The 18,078-nt window shown below is 35.4% G+C and overlaps 1 protein-coding gene across 4 annotated transcripts in view; it reads right to left on the bottom strand.

Annotated features, from left to right (window-relative positions):
- Positions 1-2,679: 2,679 nt before the first annotated feature.
- LOC126830719 (serine/arginine repetitive matrix protein 2-like) overlaps positions 2,680-18,078 on the bottom strand; it is a 324,241-nt gene continuing 308,842 nt past the window's right edge. For all 4 annotated transcript variants that reach the window (XM_056103535.1, XM_056103533.1, XM_056103536.1 and 1 more), the window contains one exon: positions 2,680-6,913. In XM_056103535.1, coding sequence (XP_055959510.1) covers positions 2,980-6,913 — 3,934 coding nt within the window. In that variant the 3' untranslated portion in view covers positions 2,680-2,979. The remainder of the gene's footprint in view (positions 6,914-18,078) is intronic.

Genomic DNA, 18,078 nt, shown 5'->3' with positions numbered 1-18,078 from the left:
TTCCATGTCATTAGCCCTGTCGGAATAGGACATTAAACCCCATTTCATTTCACTCATTCCAAAGTTAACTCCTATTCCATCAATACCTTGAGCAAATAAGATAGAGGCTATAGGTTTTGGCCCAATTTGGTCAATATCCCAGTTTTTTCTTTCTTATATGCATATCAACACTTTCATAGCGCTAATGTAGACCTTTTTCTTGAACATTTTCCCGTGTCAGTGATGCCGGACAGAGGACCTGACATGCATGGCTGACTAGTCATACGGAAGGGACAAAAAAAAAAACCAAGGTACAGTGTAAACTCAAGTGTGTATGTGTGTGAAAGATCCCTTGGCAGTTGGAATTTTATATAAGAGTACGCCATAGCTCGGCACACTGTGTGGCATATGCCCGTCTTCATTTCTCAAACAGCTGTGGATAAAAACTGTTAATATTTAAATGTGTATTTTGTATTTTATAACATTATATTTTTGTCTTTTAAATAAAGTATATGTATACATACTTGTAGTATATTTTGTCATATAATTCTGCTAGATTTTTAACTTTTCTGTGCAATACATTTAGAATTCTGACTGGTTATGGGTAGATAGAGAGCAATGAGGTAAAACATCCAATAGACATAAACTGTCCTTTGGGACTAAGTGATTCAATTCAAGTTGAATAATTCATCCGCACCAGGAATCTTTAGTAGTAGGAGGACCCAGAGAAAACCCATGTTCAAGTTGGGTGTGGAAACAAACCACTTGACTCAATGACAGACCTTATGATCTAAAGCGCACACGTTGGACCACTCAACTTTTAGCCTCACCCACGGGTCAGGAAAATTTGATTATTGGTTGAATGTACTTCCCATTTACTGCCGCAAATAATGAATAATTTTAAGGTTTTAATGCTCATCAAAATTTGACTTTATAATTGCATCCGTAAATGATGTTAATTTAATGTTAGATTTACTTTATAATGATCGGTAAGATATCCATCATTTTGCTCATCCTTTTAACGACAATTTAACGTCAGGAAATGACGTTAATCTAGCGTAAAGTTTACGTCATTTTTACGTTATATTTACATCATTTTCTGACGTAAATCTAACGTAAAGTTTACGTCATTTTCTGACGTAAATCTAACGAAAATGACGTAAACTTTACGCAAATTTTACGTTAGATTTACGTCAGAAAATGACGTAAAGTTTACGTTAGATTTACGTCAGAAAATGACGTGAATATAACGTAAAAATGACGTAAAGTTTACGTTAGATTAACGTCATTTCCTGACGTAAAATTATCGTTAAAAAGATGAGCAAAACGATGGTAAACTGACTGACCATTTTTACGTAAATATAACGTAAAATTAACATCATATTGTTATGTGGGAAAGCAGCGAGGCTTCTTAAAGTAGCTAAGTCTCTAACTCAATATCATCCAAAATCTTCAACATTGAAAACACGATTTATTGTGAAATTAAATCAACATTGATGTTGTGATCTCACCGGAAAAAGATGGGCTTTTGATATCCAATATTTAAGACAAAATAAACATTTTACCATTGGTACACAAATCGTGTACCTTAATGCGCTTCAGTCCCAGTTGTATCAAGAAACTCGAGGGACGAGGCTAGATACATTGCACCAAATCAAACGGCGTATGTAGACTGGAATAACCAGACGCTAGAAATTTGCACTCGCTTGAGACTGCTGGCTTATTTCGCCGAACATAACTGATTTGAAATTGGAGTAAAAACGGAAACCATTGAATGTAAATCAGTTTATAATTATATACATTCATATTACAATATTATATGCTTTTGTCAATTTCTAGGTCCCAAATGTTAGCGATTTAGCTCCTTTAAATTCAACTAAATTGTTATTTTGTGTTTCCACAGTCAACATTTTTGGAGTTAGTGGGCATCGGTGATTTTCGAAGTGAATTCTGATAAAAACAGCATATAAATTACGTAAATCCCCAACAACGTACGTGTTGGGAGAAAAATGCATTATATTTTTTTTTATAGCGGTATTACGAACTTGTAGGAATTGTAGAAATACTTGTGGATTACTTCAAAAAAATATTCTAGAATTTAAAGATACCTTCCCGCGTATAAACTGAGTGAGTTGATGATATATTTGGACTAAAAACATTGTTCAAACTAATTAATCTATCATAATTTTGTTTTCAAATCCTACTCAAAACATTGTACTCGTGAGGTAATACCCCACTTATAAAAATTTTTTATTAAAAGACTAAGAGGTCATGTTTGTGCCACATGACTTGGCTGACGCAGTATCTAGCAATTGGTGCGATGCCGGAGGAGAATTCATTGCATATCCCTCTCAGTGATTGTAGCGGCCTAGCGAATATTCACTGGTGATCAGTGTAGGGCATGAGGAGGGGCAACACTTTTTGTCTAATGCACGGAAACAAAAATTCCTAGGGGATTTCCTATATGTCTTTTTCACTTATTTTTGTTTATTTGCCGTGTATTGTGTGATAATGTGTAATGACCACTACTGGCGGCACAAACTTTAGTTACATTACTGGGCATATAAAAATTATAATACCATATATAGTACGTATTCAACAAATACTGACAGTTTCAACAAATACTGACAGTTTCAACAAATACTGTACTGACAGTTTCAACAAATACTGACAGTTTCAAAAATAAAAATGTGGTACAACTTTAAAAGACAAATACGTGTAAGCAAGCATATACACTAAACACAATACTGTCAATCCCCGATAACAGACACGACATTGGAGGGTAATCACATACATTTTTCATGATTTGTCAACCAACATACTGGTTTTTACTTGATAAACACTGTTTGACGGATTGAGAGAAATCAAAAATTGAATTTCAATTCTGGAATGTTCAATTCACAAGAGGCCCTGAAAGTCTTAGGAAAACCTGTATATGCATCACCCCACCCCACTCATATCCACTGATTACAATAAATTGCACATTTGTGTAAATACTGATCACTTTTTATCTTTAGCAGACAGAGTTGTCTGCTCGGTTTGTTTTTTCTTGTTTTGTTTGAGTTCTAAGAGAAATGTCTCTAACTGAGTTAAGGTTTTATTAGGTTTCTGGTTATAAGTGGGAATATTAACAGGTGGTCTAGGTTTCGGATCTGGGGGATCCCAACGAGAACTTTTCGGACTAGAATCCCATTTCGATTTAACAAAGGGTATTTTGACTGCTGCAGGTTTCTTGTGGTATTTTTTGCGACCACTGTATGATGAAGATGAAGATGATGATGACCCTGAAGATGAACTCGAAGATGATGAGGATATTCGTTTTATTTTCTGTATTATCTTTTTAGCTGATTCGTCTTCTGACTTGATACCTTTCTGGATCTTTCCTTTTATTGGTGTTTCTTTGTCTTTATGGCTTGATATTACATCTGGAAGATCTGGTTTACATGAATTTTTATTGGGTGATTCAGTAAATCTATGCTTAGAATTATCATGAGATTTGGATATTTCTGCAATTTTTGATTTTGAGTTACACTTGGACCTAATTCTACTCTTGTTTGATTGACTTCTGCTACGGCTGCGACTATGAGATCGTTTGCTACCTCTGTCTGAACGACTTCTGCTAAGACTGGATTGCCATCTTTTTTTACTTTTGTCAGACTGATTTTTGCTACGGCTGTTACTACGGGAAGATAGCTTTCTAATTTCGCCTGAACGGTTTCTGCTACGGCTGCGACTACGAGAAGATGACTTTCTACCTTTGTCTGAATGCTTTCTGCTACGGCTGCGAACACGAAAAGATGGCTTTCTACTTTTGTCTGAACTATTTCTGCTACTGCTGCGACTACAAGAAGATGGATTACCACTTTTGTCTGAACGATTTTTACTACGGCTCCGACTAAGAGAAGATAGCTTTCTACTTCTGTCTGAACGATTTCTGCTACAGCTCCGACTATTAGAAGATGGCTTTCTACTTCTCTCTGAAAGATTTCTACTTGGACTATGACTAAGAGAAAATGGCTTTCTACTTTTGTCTAAAAGATTTCTGCTTTCACTACAAGATCGCTTCCTACTTCTATCTGAACAATTTCTGCTTTGACTATGGGAAGATCGAGTTTTACTTAAATTACTACTCCTAATTGGACTAGGGCTTTTTGAAGTGTAACTTCTATATCCAATCCCTATACTTTGTCGCGGACCCATTGCTCGACCGCCTTTTTCATCTCTCTTAGAATCTCGATGAATGTCTATGCCATGACAATCTGCTGAGCATATTACATCTCTAATTCTCTCAGAACTTTTGTATGTAGATATTCGGAAACTTCTACTTTTTTGATCATATTCCCCTTCCACAGCAGACATTCTATCAAGACTTTTACCGCGATGAGAATTTCGACTGCAGTTTGGACTTTTATTATCTTTTCGACTGCGTTTAGGATTCCTAATATCCTCCCGACTACGATTAGGACTTATACTATTTCTCAAACTGTGTTTAGGACCTCTACTGTCTTTTCGAGTAATTTTAGGACTTTCACTATCTTTTATACTACGTTTAGGACTTTTACTATATTTCTGACAATGAATAGCACTCTTCGAACTTCTACTATCTTCTTGTCTACAATTAGGACTTGAGCTTTCTCTTGGATTAAGACTCCTGTGATATTTACGCTTTTCCCTTTCATGGCTGATGCTCCTATCACTTTTCTGGTCTGAATTCAACCTTCTGCGTTTTTTTCGATGGTGGCTGTCACTTCTATGATCTACCTGCTCTCTACTGGAAACAATATGATCTCGATTGGTGCCCCTACCATATTTCTTATCTCTAATAGAACCCCAAGAATCGTGGCTGGTACTTCTTCGATTTAACCGGTCTCTGCTAAAACCTTCACCATATGGGCTTAAGCTACTTCGATATTTCCCATCTTGGATGTCATGCTGACGACCCTTAGTATCTTGACTAGTATTCCGGTGATCTTTACTATGACTCCTATCATCTTGTAGGCTGGAACCAGCTACATTAATTTTGCGATCTCTGCTGAAACTCCTTCTTTTAATTTTCTTATTGGCTGTGCGATCTCGGCTACTACTCATACTTGAACCCCCTTGTCCACTCTCTCGACTGGAACTTTGACTATGATGTCGACTACGATTAGCACATACACCTTCATCGTAATTTAGCCTATCTCTACTACGATGAATAATAGGACTGAGACTTATTATTCTCTCTTCATTGCTTCGATCACTTCGTGTTCGACTTCTGCTTTTACTTCTAACTTGCCGGGCACATTTTGAAGATTGGTCTCTTCTTTTCCTGTTATCATCAGATTTCATTCGAATATCACTGTGACCTGTGTATCTGTCTTCTGTTCTACTGTAACTTGGACTACGGCTTCTGTTGTGGCTATCATTCGAATCCGATCGTCTTTCAACATTTAGTCCAGACTCGAGATCTGGGTTTGATGGTCTCTCATCTACTTTTTTGGATATTACAATTTGTCTCGGTAAGAAGAATCCCGGTTTTGTTTTTGGGGGTTCGGTTTGTGCCTCAACGACAACAGGCTGAAAGGTTGATCTAAATATTGTACGAGTTATGGTACCAGTAAATGACCCCTTCTTATCGGCTGACATATTTGGATAAAACACTGATGCATCATCTTGTATCCTGTATTCTTGTTGAACTGGTTGATCAATTTCTCTTTCGGCTGCGTCCGAGAAATGACTCCTTTTCATTTGATCCTTAGAATGAGGTTTTGTCACAGTTGAATCGATTTCATCAACACCCATGAGACCAGATTTGTCTTTAGATTTACTTTCACACTCTGGAGATTTGTCCCATCTGTTGAAATGTTTCTTTTTCTTAGCTACACAGGGTTCTTTAGCATCAGTGTTACTATCACTTGAACTTGACCGTCTGCGTCTTCGACTTGAATCATCAGGCGAATGAGAATAAATTCTATGCTTTTTGTCATCCTTGTAGTAAGATTGTCTTCTATTACCCTCACAATCTTTGTTGATAACATCGTTCGTACAATCATCTTTACGCTTTCGGTTCTTTTCCGGTTTTCTGATTTCTGTAACATCTTCAAATGATTTTAATTCTAAAACATCTCGCTTGATAGAACTTACTGCTCTGTCCTCTGAATCATGTGATCTACGTTCTTGTGGTGAGGACAATCTTTTTGTCTTTATAAACTTATCCTCTTTGTCATTCTTAAAAGTTGGCAAATCTTTTTCATAACCGATTGATGAATCTCCGTAAAGGTACTCATCTTCATCAAAAGAACTAGAACAGCCGCGAGATCCAGGTCGCAACAACTGAGATGGGGTTTTAGATTTTTCTCCCCAGTCTGGTGAACTGGAATCAGGTCGTTTGTCAGGGGACATGACTCTTGTTTTTTTGTGTTCTAGAGATCTGAGTTCTGGGGTTTGCTCTCTTGCTGTCATAACTGGACTTCTTTCAGGAGTGTAACCTACTTTCCGCTTCTGTTCAGTTATTTTTTCTTTATTGGCATCAGGTTGACTTGTCAATTTAACCAGTTTTGTGCTGGGTGATCTACTATTTTGCCGATTATCTGAAACTTTTGAGTCTTTTGAATCTCTACGTTTTCTGCTTTGTCGCTTGTCCGAGCCTTTCAACCTTGTTGATTCATCATTGTCTTTAGATTTCTGTTGGTCGTGTGCGCTGCTTTTGGGTGACTGACTCTGGCGTTTAGATTTCTTTTTGTCTAAACTTTTTCCGCTTGGTGATTTGCTATCATGATGAGATTTGCGCCCGTCAGTAGACCTTGATCTGCGTCGACCTCGAAAATGACCATATCTAGATTGTGGAGATCGGGATCTTTTACGAGTATAAGACAATCTTCGACTTGCTGGAGATGGGCTCCGAGATCGCCTGCGTCTGCTGGAACTGCTGCTAGGAGTCATTTGTCTGGGTTTTCTGTAAATAAAGAATTATTAATTTTATTAAGATATATAGCAGTGGATTAATGACAAGACCAGCACCTGCCAGGCAGGATACACCCACATTTTCTAGAGATGGATAGAGAACAAGCTAAAAAGAAAGTGATTTTTCCTACAATCAAGGGCCATAATTCATGAAGTTACAATTCGATATGCGCAAATATCAAAAGGAAACAAGATCTTTGGGTTATAAACATGTATTTCAAGTTTCAAGTTTCATCAAAATCGGATTAGAATTGTGACCTCTACAGGGTCCACAACCTCAATAACCATATTTTTACACTATTCGCGTACAGTTTTAGTCAAATTTTCACGAAATTCGAACTCAACCTTTATTACGGTGCAACGGTGATATATTCAAAGGTTTTTAAAATTGGATAAAAACTGGGATCTTTAGAGGGACCACAAGGCAAAAAAGGCTATTTTTCGTATAATCAGGGGCCATAATTCAGGAAGTTACGATCCGATATGCGCAAATATCGCATGGAACCAAGATATTTGTGTTATAAACAGGTATTTCAAGTTTCATCAAAATTAGATTTAAATTATGACCTCTAAAGGGTCCACAACCTTGATATACCATAGTTTTACACTATTCGCGTACAAGCGGCGGCCATTTTGTTCGGCAATTTTGGTCCGATGTTCACGAAATTCGAACTCAACCTTCATTACATTGTTACTTTGATATAAACATTTTTTTGAATCGGGTAATAATTGTGACCTCCAGAGGGACCGCAAGCTAATAAAGGCGATTTTTCGTACGGTCAGGGGCCATAATTCAGGAAGTTACGATCTGATATGCGCAAATATCGAAAGGAACCAAGTTCTCTAGGTTATATAAACATGCATTTCAAGTTTCATCAAAATCGAATTAAAATTGTGACCTCTAGAGTGTCCACAAGCTAAAAACGCGATTTTTCGTACAATCAGGGGCCATAGTCCATGAAGTTACGGTCCAATACATGCCAATATCGAAAGGAACCGAGATCTTTGGGAGATAAGCATATATTTCAAGTTTTGTTGAAATCGGATAAAAATTGTGACTTGTAGAGTGTCCACAAACAAATTGTGGACGGAGTACGGACGAACAAACAGGGGCGACGACTGTAGGTCTCATTATCGCCCTGTACCTGTACGTTCAGGAACCGTCCTATTGAATCCTATTGAATCAAAAGCAGAAGAAAATTGTCACCTCAAGAGAGTCCAAAACCTTGATATATCATATTTTTACGCTATTTGAGTACGAGGGACAGCCATTTTGTCTGTCAGTTCTGGTCCTATTTTAATGAAATTTGAACTCAACCATCCTTAGTGTGTAGCTGTGATGTATTCAAACGTTTTTTTAAATCGCATAAAAATTATGACTGCTATAGGGTCCACAAGCTAAAAACGCGATTTTTCGTACAATCAGGGGCCATAATTCAGGAAGTTAGGGTCCGATATGTGCGAATATCGAAAGGAACCAAGATCTTTGGGTTATAAACTTACATTTCAAGTTTCATCAAAATCCGAAAAAAATTGTGACCTCTAGTGAGTCCATAACCTTATTTTTACGCTATTTGAGTACGAGGGACGGCCATTTTGTCTGTCAGTTTTGGGCAGGGGTCGAAATAACGCTTGTCTACTTGTCGAATCCAAGTTACATTTTCAATGGACAAGTAGAAAAAAAATCTACTTGTCGCCGGCGACAACTAGAATAATATCTATAAAAATTCAGGCTAAAAATGTATGTCTAATTTATCCATTCCAATAAAATTGGAAGAGGGGAACTTTTCATTTTAAAACAAATTAGACGTTAATCTTTTAGAGGCATTTAGTAACTGGGTAGAGCAATACACAAAAACACATACTTATTTATTTGGGCGACGTTTCGAAGAGTATTCTCTCAACGTTATCAAGCTAATACAGTAATGCAAGAATTATGAGATCAATATATACAGAAAACTATAACAACAATTCATGAAACCATACAGGACAACAAGATCAAAGGGGTTTCGTAGACCTTTGGGGATGATGTTGTTGTCCCTCCATCGCATCAGGAACATGAGGTTACACTTTGTCTAAACATATTTTCCCTCTAATCTGTTTACTGTATTGATAGAGGTTACTGCCACATCTCCATATTGATGGCGATAATAATCTTTTAGAGGCATTTAGTAACTGACGTTATTTAACAGCACGCGACAAGCTGTCCATTTGTCTCCATAGTAGAGTGGTGGCGAATTTCTCCCCGATTTACAAGACTGAAACTTACATGGTCCTTTCAAGTTCGCTCCATATGTCTGGGAAAGGTGTCTTTGCATTAAAATAGTAACACACAACTGATTCTGTGAAAACCGTAATGCCATTGGCTATTCCTTTTTAATCACCGAATCACAGTCAATATTACTCCATGGCAATCAGGCTAAGCTGTAGGTCGTCAAGTTGGCGATTGGCGATAATGTTTTGGAGTACATGGCGGTAAAACATCTTAAAATTCTAATCGTATACATTTATATATGGCCTTGCTCGACCATTAATTACCTTGAAATTTGAATGTCAATCACAACAGGCGGCATACATCAATTATTTTTCTTCTGATGAGTGTGGAGTACCACATGAAACTTTAAGTAAAGAACTTAAAGATTTCATATTTTTTATTATTTATATATATATATATATATATAAAGCCTATCATTTGATGTTTCGTTTTGTCTTAAAAAATACAAGCCAACAGTGAGGCTGATGTCCCCCGCCGAAATAGGAAAATAATTAGAGAGTTATTGTGTTCCAAAGTCTCAGCAAATCAAATTGCTTATCGCTCTGCTTAATCTGAGCAGAAAATGCTCATTATCGATCTTAGTCAAGGTATTACTGTAATGAAACTATACACCAAGTTTCATCACTCTCACTTAATTAGAACTAAAGTTATAGTGTCCCAAAGCATCAACCAATCAAATTGTTTATCTCTGCTTACCCTAAGCGGAACGGACAGACAAACAGACAGACGGACGAACCCATTTTAATAGTTCCCTGCTTTCTTCGAAAGGCGGGGGACAATAAGCATGAACATTTACTCAATTCGAAGATCAACCAATCAAATTGTTTATCTCTGCTTACCATAAGCGGAACGGACAGACAGACAAACAGACAGACGGACGAACCCATTTTAATAGTTCCCTGCTTTCTTCGAAAGGCGGGGGACAATCAAAGTAGGAGAGTTATTGTTTTCCAAAGTCTCGACCAATCAAATTGCGTATCGCTCTGCTTACCCTGAGCAGAAAATGCTCATTATCAAACTTAGTCAAGGTATTACTGTAATGAAACTATACACCAAGTTTCATCAATCTCACTTAATTAGAACTAAAGTTATCGTGTCCCAAAGCATCAACCAATCAAATTGCTTATCTCTGCTTACCCTAAGCTGAAAATGCTCATCTTCGAACTCCATCAAGGCATTGACCTAATCAACACATACACCAAGTTTGAACATTCTAGCTCAATTAGGAAGAGAGTTATCGTGCCCCAAAGTATCAACCAATCAAATTGCTTATCTCTGCTTACCCTAAGCGGAAAATGCTCATCTTCGAACTCCATCAAGGCATTGACCTAATAAACACATACACCAAGTTTGAACATTCTAGCTCAATTAAAAGTTATCGTGTCCCAAAGCATCAACCAATCAAATTGCTTATCTCTGCTTACCCTAAGCGGAAAATGCTCATCTTCGAACTCCATCAAGGCATTGACCTAATCAACACATACACCAAGTTTGAACATTCTAGCCCAATTAGGAAGAGAGTTATCGTGTCCCAAAGCATCAACCAATCAAATTGCTTATCTCTGCTTACCCTAAGCGGAAAATGCTCATCTTCGAACTCCATCAAGGCATTGACCTAATAAACACATACACCAAGTTTGAACATTCTAGCTCAATTAGGAAGAGAGTTATTGTGTCCCAAAAAGTGTGACGGACAGACAGACGGACAGACAGAAGGACAGACAGACGGACAGACAGACAGACAGACAGACAGACAGACGGACGAACCCATTTTAATAGTCCCCTGCTTTCTTCGAAAGGCGGGGGACAAAAATAAACTAGACCTGCAAGCAGCACTAAACCGGCTTTCACGAATCAGACAGGAAGTGTGTTATACAATAGCCCATTCATCGAGCTACTAAACGATACTTTAGGTGATTTAATTCTGTCACACCCGACCGTGAAATCATGATTTTTGCAAGAGCACCGATTTTAACTGGGTTTTTTTTTAATATCAAATATATTTATATGACTACGGTTTCACCGGTGCCACGTTACCCTAAACATATGTCACTTCCAGTACCAATGAAACCATTAGACAGGTTTCCATATAAGCATTGCACACATCAAATAAAATCGACGACGAATCAACCAAATCCAGCAATATCAATTCATTTTATACATTTGTTACATGTAAGTGTACAGTACTTCCGGTGATAATGAAAATGTTCAATTAGTTTTATGAAATCAGAAATGGCATAAGGCATCACATGGTGAAAATTTTATGTAAATCGAATAATAATTGCCACTTTTATAGACCAAAAACCTTGAAAAGTGACTTGTATAAAACCGTCTATTTCTATGCAACCGTACAAGTCAGAAACCATTTTCTGGTATCTGTATGATCATATGGGTTTAATCTATTTGTTGATTGGAATCAAATATCATAATTTTAAAAACATTACAAATCAGACTCATTTGAATAAAATATCGGTTTTGAAGGCTAAAAATATAGTTTTTGCCAAAATGACGTTACTTCCGGTGATAATGAAAATCTTAAATTACTTGTATGACATTGTAAATGGCATTAGGTATCACACAGTGAAAATATTATGAAAATCGAATAATAATTGACACTTTTATGGACCAAAAACCTTGAAAAGTGACCTGTCGAAAATCGCCTATTTCTCCGCAACTGAACAAGTTAGAAACAATTTTGTGCAATCTATATGACCTTATGGATTTTATTAATATGTGAATGTAAACAAAAAATTTAAATTATTAATACATATTAAATAATTCTTGTTTGAAAAAAATATTGATTTTAAAAGTTAAAAATGCACTTTTTGACAAAATGTCGTCACTGCCGGTGTCAATTTTAAATTGTAATCAATTTGATACGACGCATACTTGCTTTTTGAATCAAATGGTGTCACTTTTGTGAAAATCCAATAATAATTGACTATTTTACAGGCAAAATAACGAAAATAGTGACTTATGCAAAATTGCCCATTTCTAGGTAACTGCTTATATTACAAACTAATTTTAACATACATTTTCTTCGTATGGATTATAGCTACAAGTTTATAAAAGTTACGTAGAAATATTTTAAAATCTGAAAAGCCTGAATGGGTTGTAAATAGGTCAATTTTACACCTTTTTTCACCTCTTAATCGAATTTGCTCGAAAATGAAATCGAAATTAAAAAAACTGTTCCCAACATTTTGTGCGCCTTTAAAGGGCACACTCTTTTAGTTATATCAGTTTTTTTAAAAAATAATATTTGCTTTCGAAAAATGGTACCTAACTGTCAAAATTGTAGTTTTTGGTAAAATTAAGCCACTTCCGGTGCCGACAGATAACTCTATTGGTAACAAAATTGAGCAATAAATAATTAATCTAGGACTGAAAAACTGAATTAGCCAATGGCGGCCAAGGAAAATTACTGAGACAAAAAAAAATCACATTTTTGCCCAAGTCAGATGACTCGTTAATTTTGTGTAAAACACGACTAAAAAATATTCATTAATAAAAAAGTTTTTTGTGAAAATTTAAATTTTCAAATTTCGAACGACAAAAGCCATAGATGAATTTTCGAAATTGAAAAATGTGAGATAGCCATTGTCTCGGAAAAGATTCATGGTTTCCAAAAATGTGAATTGTTTTAAAGTAGGTAAAGAATTTGCGAAACCACGGCCGAATTTTGATTTATTGCTACCGTTCAAAATTCGGCCACTTCCCGTCTGAGCAGAAGTTTAAAAATACTTTATCGAGTAACCACCACATGGTTTCACGAGAGAAAATTGAACCCCAGATCGATATCTGTTTTCGATCATGGAGAAATAGGCTCCCGCGGTAAATAATAATAATAACTAGACCTGCAAGCAGCACTGAACCGGCTTTCAGGAATCACACAGGAAATGTTTCATACAATAGACCATTTATCGAGCTACCAAACGATACTTTAGCTGTTTTGATCCGGTCACACCCGACGGTGAAATCCCGATTGTTCCAATAGCACCGATTTGTTTACTGTCTTTTTTTTTAAAATATCGAATATTTTTTTGACTAGCTTCCTGTTTACGGATCATTATTGGGATAGATTTAACAAGTGGTATGGACAGTTTTACCTCCCTTATACCATTAGAAGCAGATTTACAGATATAACGATTTTTCGACTTTTTTCAAAGATTGTGGCCCTTTTGGACCATTTATACTATATTGAGGCTTTTAAATTTGGATTCACACCATAGCCCACTGTTAGGACTCTAAGTAACATAAATTTAAGAAAGGAAATAAGAGAAGTTTTCAATTAAAAGCGTCTGAATAGGCTAAAAAAAGAAGAAAATAATAGATTTTCAGCGCTCCATTATATATTGCCTAACACGCGAATTTTTACTATTTAGATGCCATAAGATCGTCCATTGTTCGAACTATCCAATGACACTTTAGTTGTTTTGATTCGGTGGAATCTGGCGTAGTAATCACTTTTTTCGTAAGATCGCCATTTTTTTTACTTTTTACGTTTTTTTTTCCTCAAATTATCGAAAATCTTTTCGACTACTTCCGGTTTTTGGATCATTGTCGGGATAGCTTTAACAAATTGTTTGGTTACCTAACCTTCTGTACAAGAAGTTTCAGAATAATCCATTCAGCTGTTTTCCAAAGAAAGAAAATTAGAAGATCATTTTCAGTAATTTAAGGATTTTTCAACTTTTTTCCAAGATTGAGGTTCTTTTTGGACCACTTATATTATTTCAATGCTTTTATTTTTGGACTCACGCCATAGCCAACCGATAGGACTCTTGAGTAAAAAAAGTTTAAGAAAAATCATACTTTTCGTTTTCTAAAAAATGGCGTCTCAAAATGCTCCAAAACGGAAAATACTAGATTTTCGGCGTACCATAATTTATTTTCTAGCCATCTAAATCGTATCATTCAAATGTCATATGATAATTCATTAATGGGGCTATCCAGCGACACTTTAGTTCTTCTGGTCCGCTAAGATCTGATGGAGAAATCAAGTTTTTCGCTTGAGCGCTAATTTTTTTAAACCTTTTTCTTCATTTTTTGAATACGTCCGGTATGGAGATTATTGTCGGGATAGTTTTAATAACCAATTTGGGCAATTAGATAGCCACAGAGCTCTGTAATGATATATTAAATTATCTGATCAGATAAAATGGCCTTGAGAAATCCTATGTTCAAAAGTGCCAAAAATTCAAAAATGTCAAAATATCGAAAATTAAATTTCAATAACTCAATACATATTATACATCGTTAGAATCATAATTAGGTCAGCTATCTGAATGTGTAACCTTTTCGTAAAAATCTGGTTAAATAATAAAATAATATAGCATTTTCCAAAATTTCTCGACTTTTCGACTTTTTTCGATTTTCAGTCCCTTTTTTATCCTATTCCAGACATTTCAAAGTCTTATTGGATGTTTTCATTCACAAGACTATCGAATGGACTCTCGATAGAGAAAGTTAAAAAAAAATTGTAGGTTAAGTTTTCAAGATAAAGGCGTCCAAAAACGCCCCAAATCAGAAAATACTTGATTTTCAGCTTGTAATATTTGGCATCATACGACAGTCCATTCCTCGGGCCACTCAACGAAAGCTTAATTCCTTTAATTCATTGATATTGGACGGAGAAATCGAGTTTTTCCCCAAAATACCGGTTTCCGGATCGTTGTTGAAATTGCTTTACCAACCGGTCTGACTATATAGCTTTATGTTCCAGTAGTTTCAGAAACATCAATTGAGGCTTTCAAAAAAATATAAGGGTTATAAAATGGGCAGAAAATTCGAAAAAAATCGAAAAATAAAGGGCAATAACTCTGAATGAAACTTATATTTTTGGAATCGAATAGACTTCAGGTATCCAAAAATGTAGGTCAAATTTGAAAATTTTGCAGAATAACAAAAATTGTCTCGTAAACAACGTATTTTCAAAATTCGAACGACAAAAGCCATAGATGAGTGTTTGAAATTGAAAAATGTGGGATAGCCATTATCTCGGAAAAGATTCGGGGTTTCCGAAAATGTCATTTGTTTGAAAATTAGTAAAGAATTGACAAAACCACGGCCGTTTGTCTATTCCGGAAAAAAGTACAAAATTCGGTTACTTCCGGTATGTGCTGAAGTTTAAAAATTGTTTTATCAAGTAGCCACCACATGGTTTCCGGATAGAAAATTTGGTTCCAGATCGATATCTGTTTTAAATCATGGAGAAATAGGCTCCCGCGGAAAAAAATAATAATAATAATAACTAGACCTGCAAGCAGCACTGAACCGGCTTTCAGGAATCAGACAGAAAGTATGTCATACAATAGCCCATTCATCGAGCTACCAAATGATACTTTAGGTGTTTTGATCCGGTCACACCCGACGGTGAAATCACGATTTTTGCAAGAGCACCGATTTTTACTGGGTTTTTTTACTTTTTTTTTAATATCGAATATTTTTATGATTACGGTTTCACCGGTGCCACGTTACTCTAAACATATGTCACTTCCGGTACCAATGAAACCATTAAACAGGTTTCCACACAAGCATTGCACACATCAAATAAAATGGACGCCGAATCAACCAAATCCAGCAATATCAATTCATTTTATACATTTGTTACATGTAAGTGTACAGTATTTCCGGTGATAATGAAAATGTCCAATTAGTTTTATGAAATCAGAAATGGCATAAGGCATCACATGGTGAAAATTTTATGTAAATCGAATAATAATTGCCACTTTTATAGACCGTACAAGTTAGAAACCATTTTCTGGTATCTGTAGGATCGTATGGGTTTAATCTATTTGTTGATTGGAATCAAATATCATAATTTTAAAAACATTACAAATCAGACTCATTTGAATAAAATATCGGTTTTGAAGGCTAAAAATACAGTTTTTGACAAAATGACGTTACTTCCGGTGATAATGAAAATCTTAAATTACTTGTATGACATTGTAAATGGCATTAGGTATCACACAGTGAAAATTTTATGAAAATTGAATAATATTGACACTTTTATGGACCAAAAACCTTGAAAAGTGACCTGTTGAAAATCGCCTATTTCTCCGCAACTGAACAAGTTAGAAACAATTTTGTGAAATCTATATGACCTTATGAATTTTATTATGTGAATATAAACCAAAAGTTAAAATTATTAATACATATTAAAGAATTCTTGGTTGAAAAAAATATTGATTTTAAAAGTTAAAAATGCATTTTTTGACAAAATGGCGTCACTTCCGGTGTCAATTTTAAATTGTAATCAATTTGATACGACGCATACTTGCTTTTTGAATCAAATGGTGTCATTTTTGTGAAAATCTAATAATAATTGACTATTTTACAGGCAACACGAAAACAGTGACTTATGCAAAATTGCCCATTTCTAGGTAACTGCTTATATTACAAACTAATTTTAACATACATTTTCTTCGTATGGTTTATAGCTACAAGTTTATAAAAGTTACGTAGAAATATTTTAAAATCTGAAAAGCCTGAATGGGTTGTAAATAGGTCAATTTTCACCTTTTTTCACCTCTTAATCGAATTTGCTCGAAAATGAAATCGAAATTAAAAAAATCGATCCCAACATTTTGTGCGTCTTTAAAGGGCACACTCTTTTAGTTATATCATTTTTTAAAAAAATAATATTTGCTTTCGAAAAATGGTACCTAACTGTCAAAATTGTAGTTTTTGGTCAAAATAAATCACTTCCGGTGCCGACAGATATCTCTATCGGTAACAAAAAAAGTGACAATTGAGACAACGGAATAAATAATTAATCTAGGACTGAAAAACTGAATTAGCCAATGGCGGCCAAGGAAAATTACTGAGACAAAAAAATATCACATTTTTGCCCAAGTCAGATGACTCGTTAATTTTGTGTAAAACACGACTAAAAAATATTCATAAATAAAACAGTTTTTTGTAAAAATTTGAATTTTCAAATTATTAAAATTATTATTATTATTATTATTATTATTATTTACCGCGGGAGCCTATTTCTCCATGATCGAAAACAGATATCGATCTAGGGTTCAATTTTCTCTCGGGAAACCATGTGGTGGTTACTCGATAAAGTACTTTTGAAACTTCTGCGCGGACCGGAAGTGGCCGAATTTTGAACGGTAGTCAAAAATATATTTGATACTTAAAAAAAAGACAGTAAAAAAATCGGTGCTCTTGCAACAATCTAGATTTCACCGTCGGGTGTGACCGGATCAAAACATCTAAAGTATCGTTTGATAGCTCTATAAATGGGCTATTGTATGACACACTTCCTGTCTGATTCCTGAAAGCCGGTTCAGTGCTGATTGCAGGTCTAGTTATTATTATTATTATTTATCGCGAACCCTTATTTCTCAGTCCCTGTAAGAGATACCGATCTGGGATCTAATTTTCTATCCGGAAACCATGTGGTGGTTACTCCATACTCCATAAACTATTTTTGAAACATCTGCGCAGACCGGAAGTGACCGAATTTGGTATGGTGTCAAAAAGTTAAAAAACAGCCATTGTTTTGTCAATTCTTTACCTATTTTCAAAAAAATGACATTTTCGGAAACCCTGAGTCTTTTCTGGGACGATAGTAGTTGAAAATTTCTAAATTTCGAAACTTCGTCGCTGACTTCTAGCGATCGAAAAATGAAAAAATGTTGTTTAAGAGACAATTTTGTTATTTTTGAAAATTTTCAAATTTGACTTACATTTTTGGATACCTGATGTCCATCCGATTCCAGTCATATAAGTTTCATTCAGAGTTATCGCCCTTTATTTTTCGAATTTTTTCGAAATTTCTACCCATTTAGTAACCCTTATATTTTTTTGAAAGGATCAATTGATGTTTCTGAAAGTCCTGGAACATAAAGCTATAATGTCAGGCCATT

Source organism: Patella vulgata, chromosome 1, assembly GCF_932274485.2.
Source record: "Patella vulgata chromosome 1, xgPatVulg1.2, whole genome shotgun sequence".
NCBI classification, from domain to species: Eukaryota; Metazoa; Mollusca; class Gastropoda; family Patellidae; genus Patella; species Patella vulgata.
Note: the sequence above shows the minus strand (reverse complement) of the source record. Positions and strands in the feature narration are given on the sequence as shown.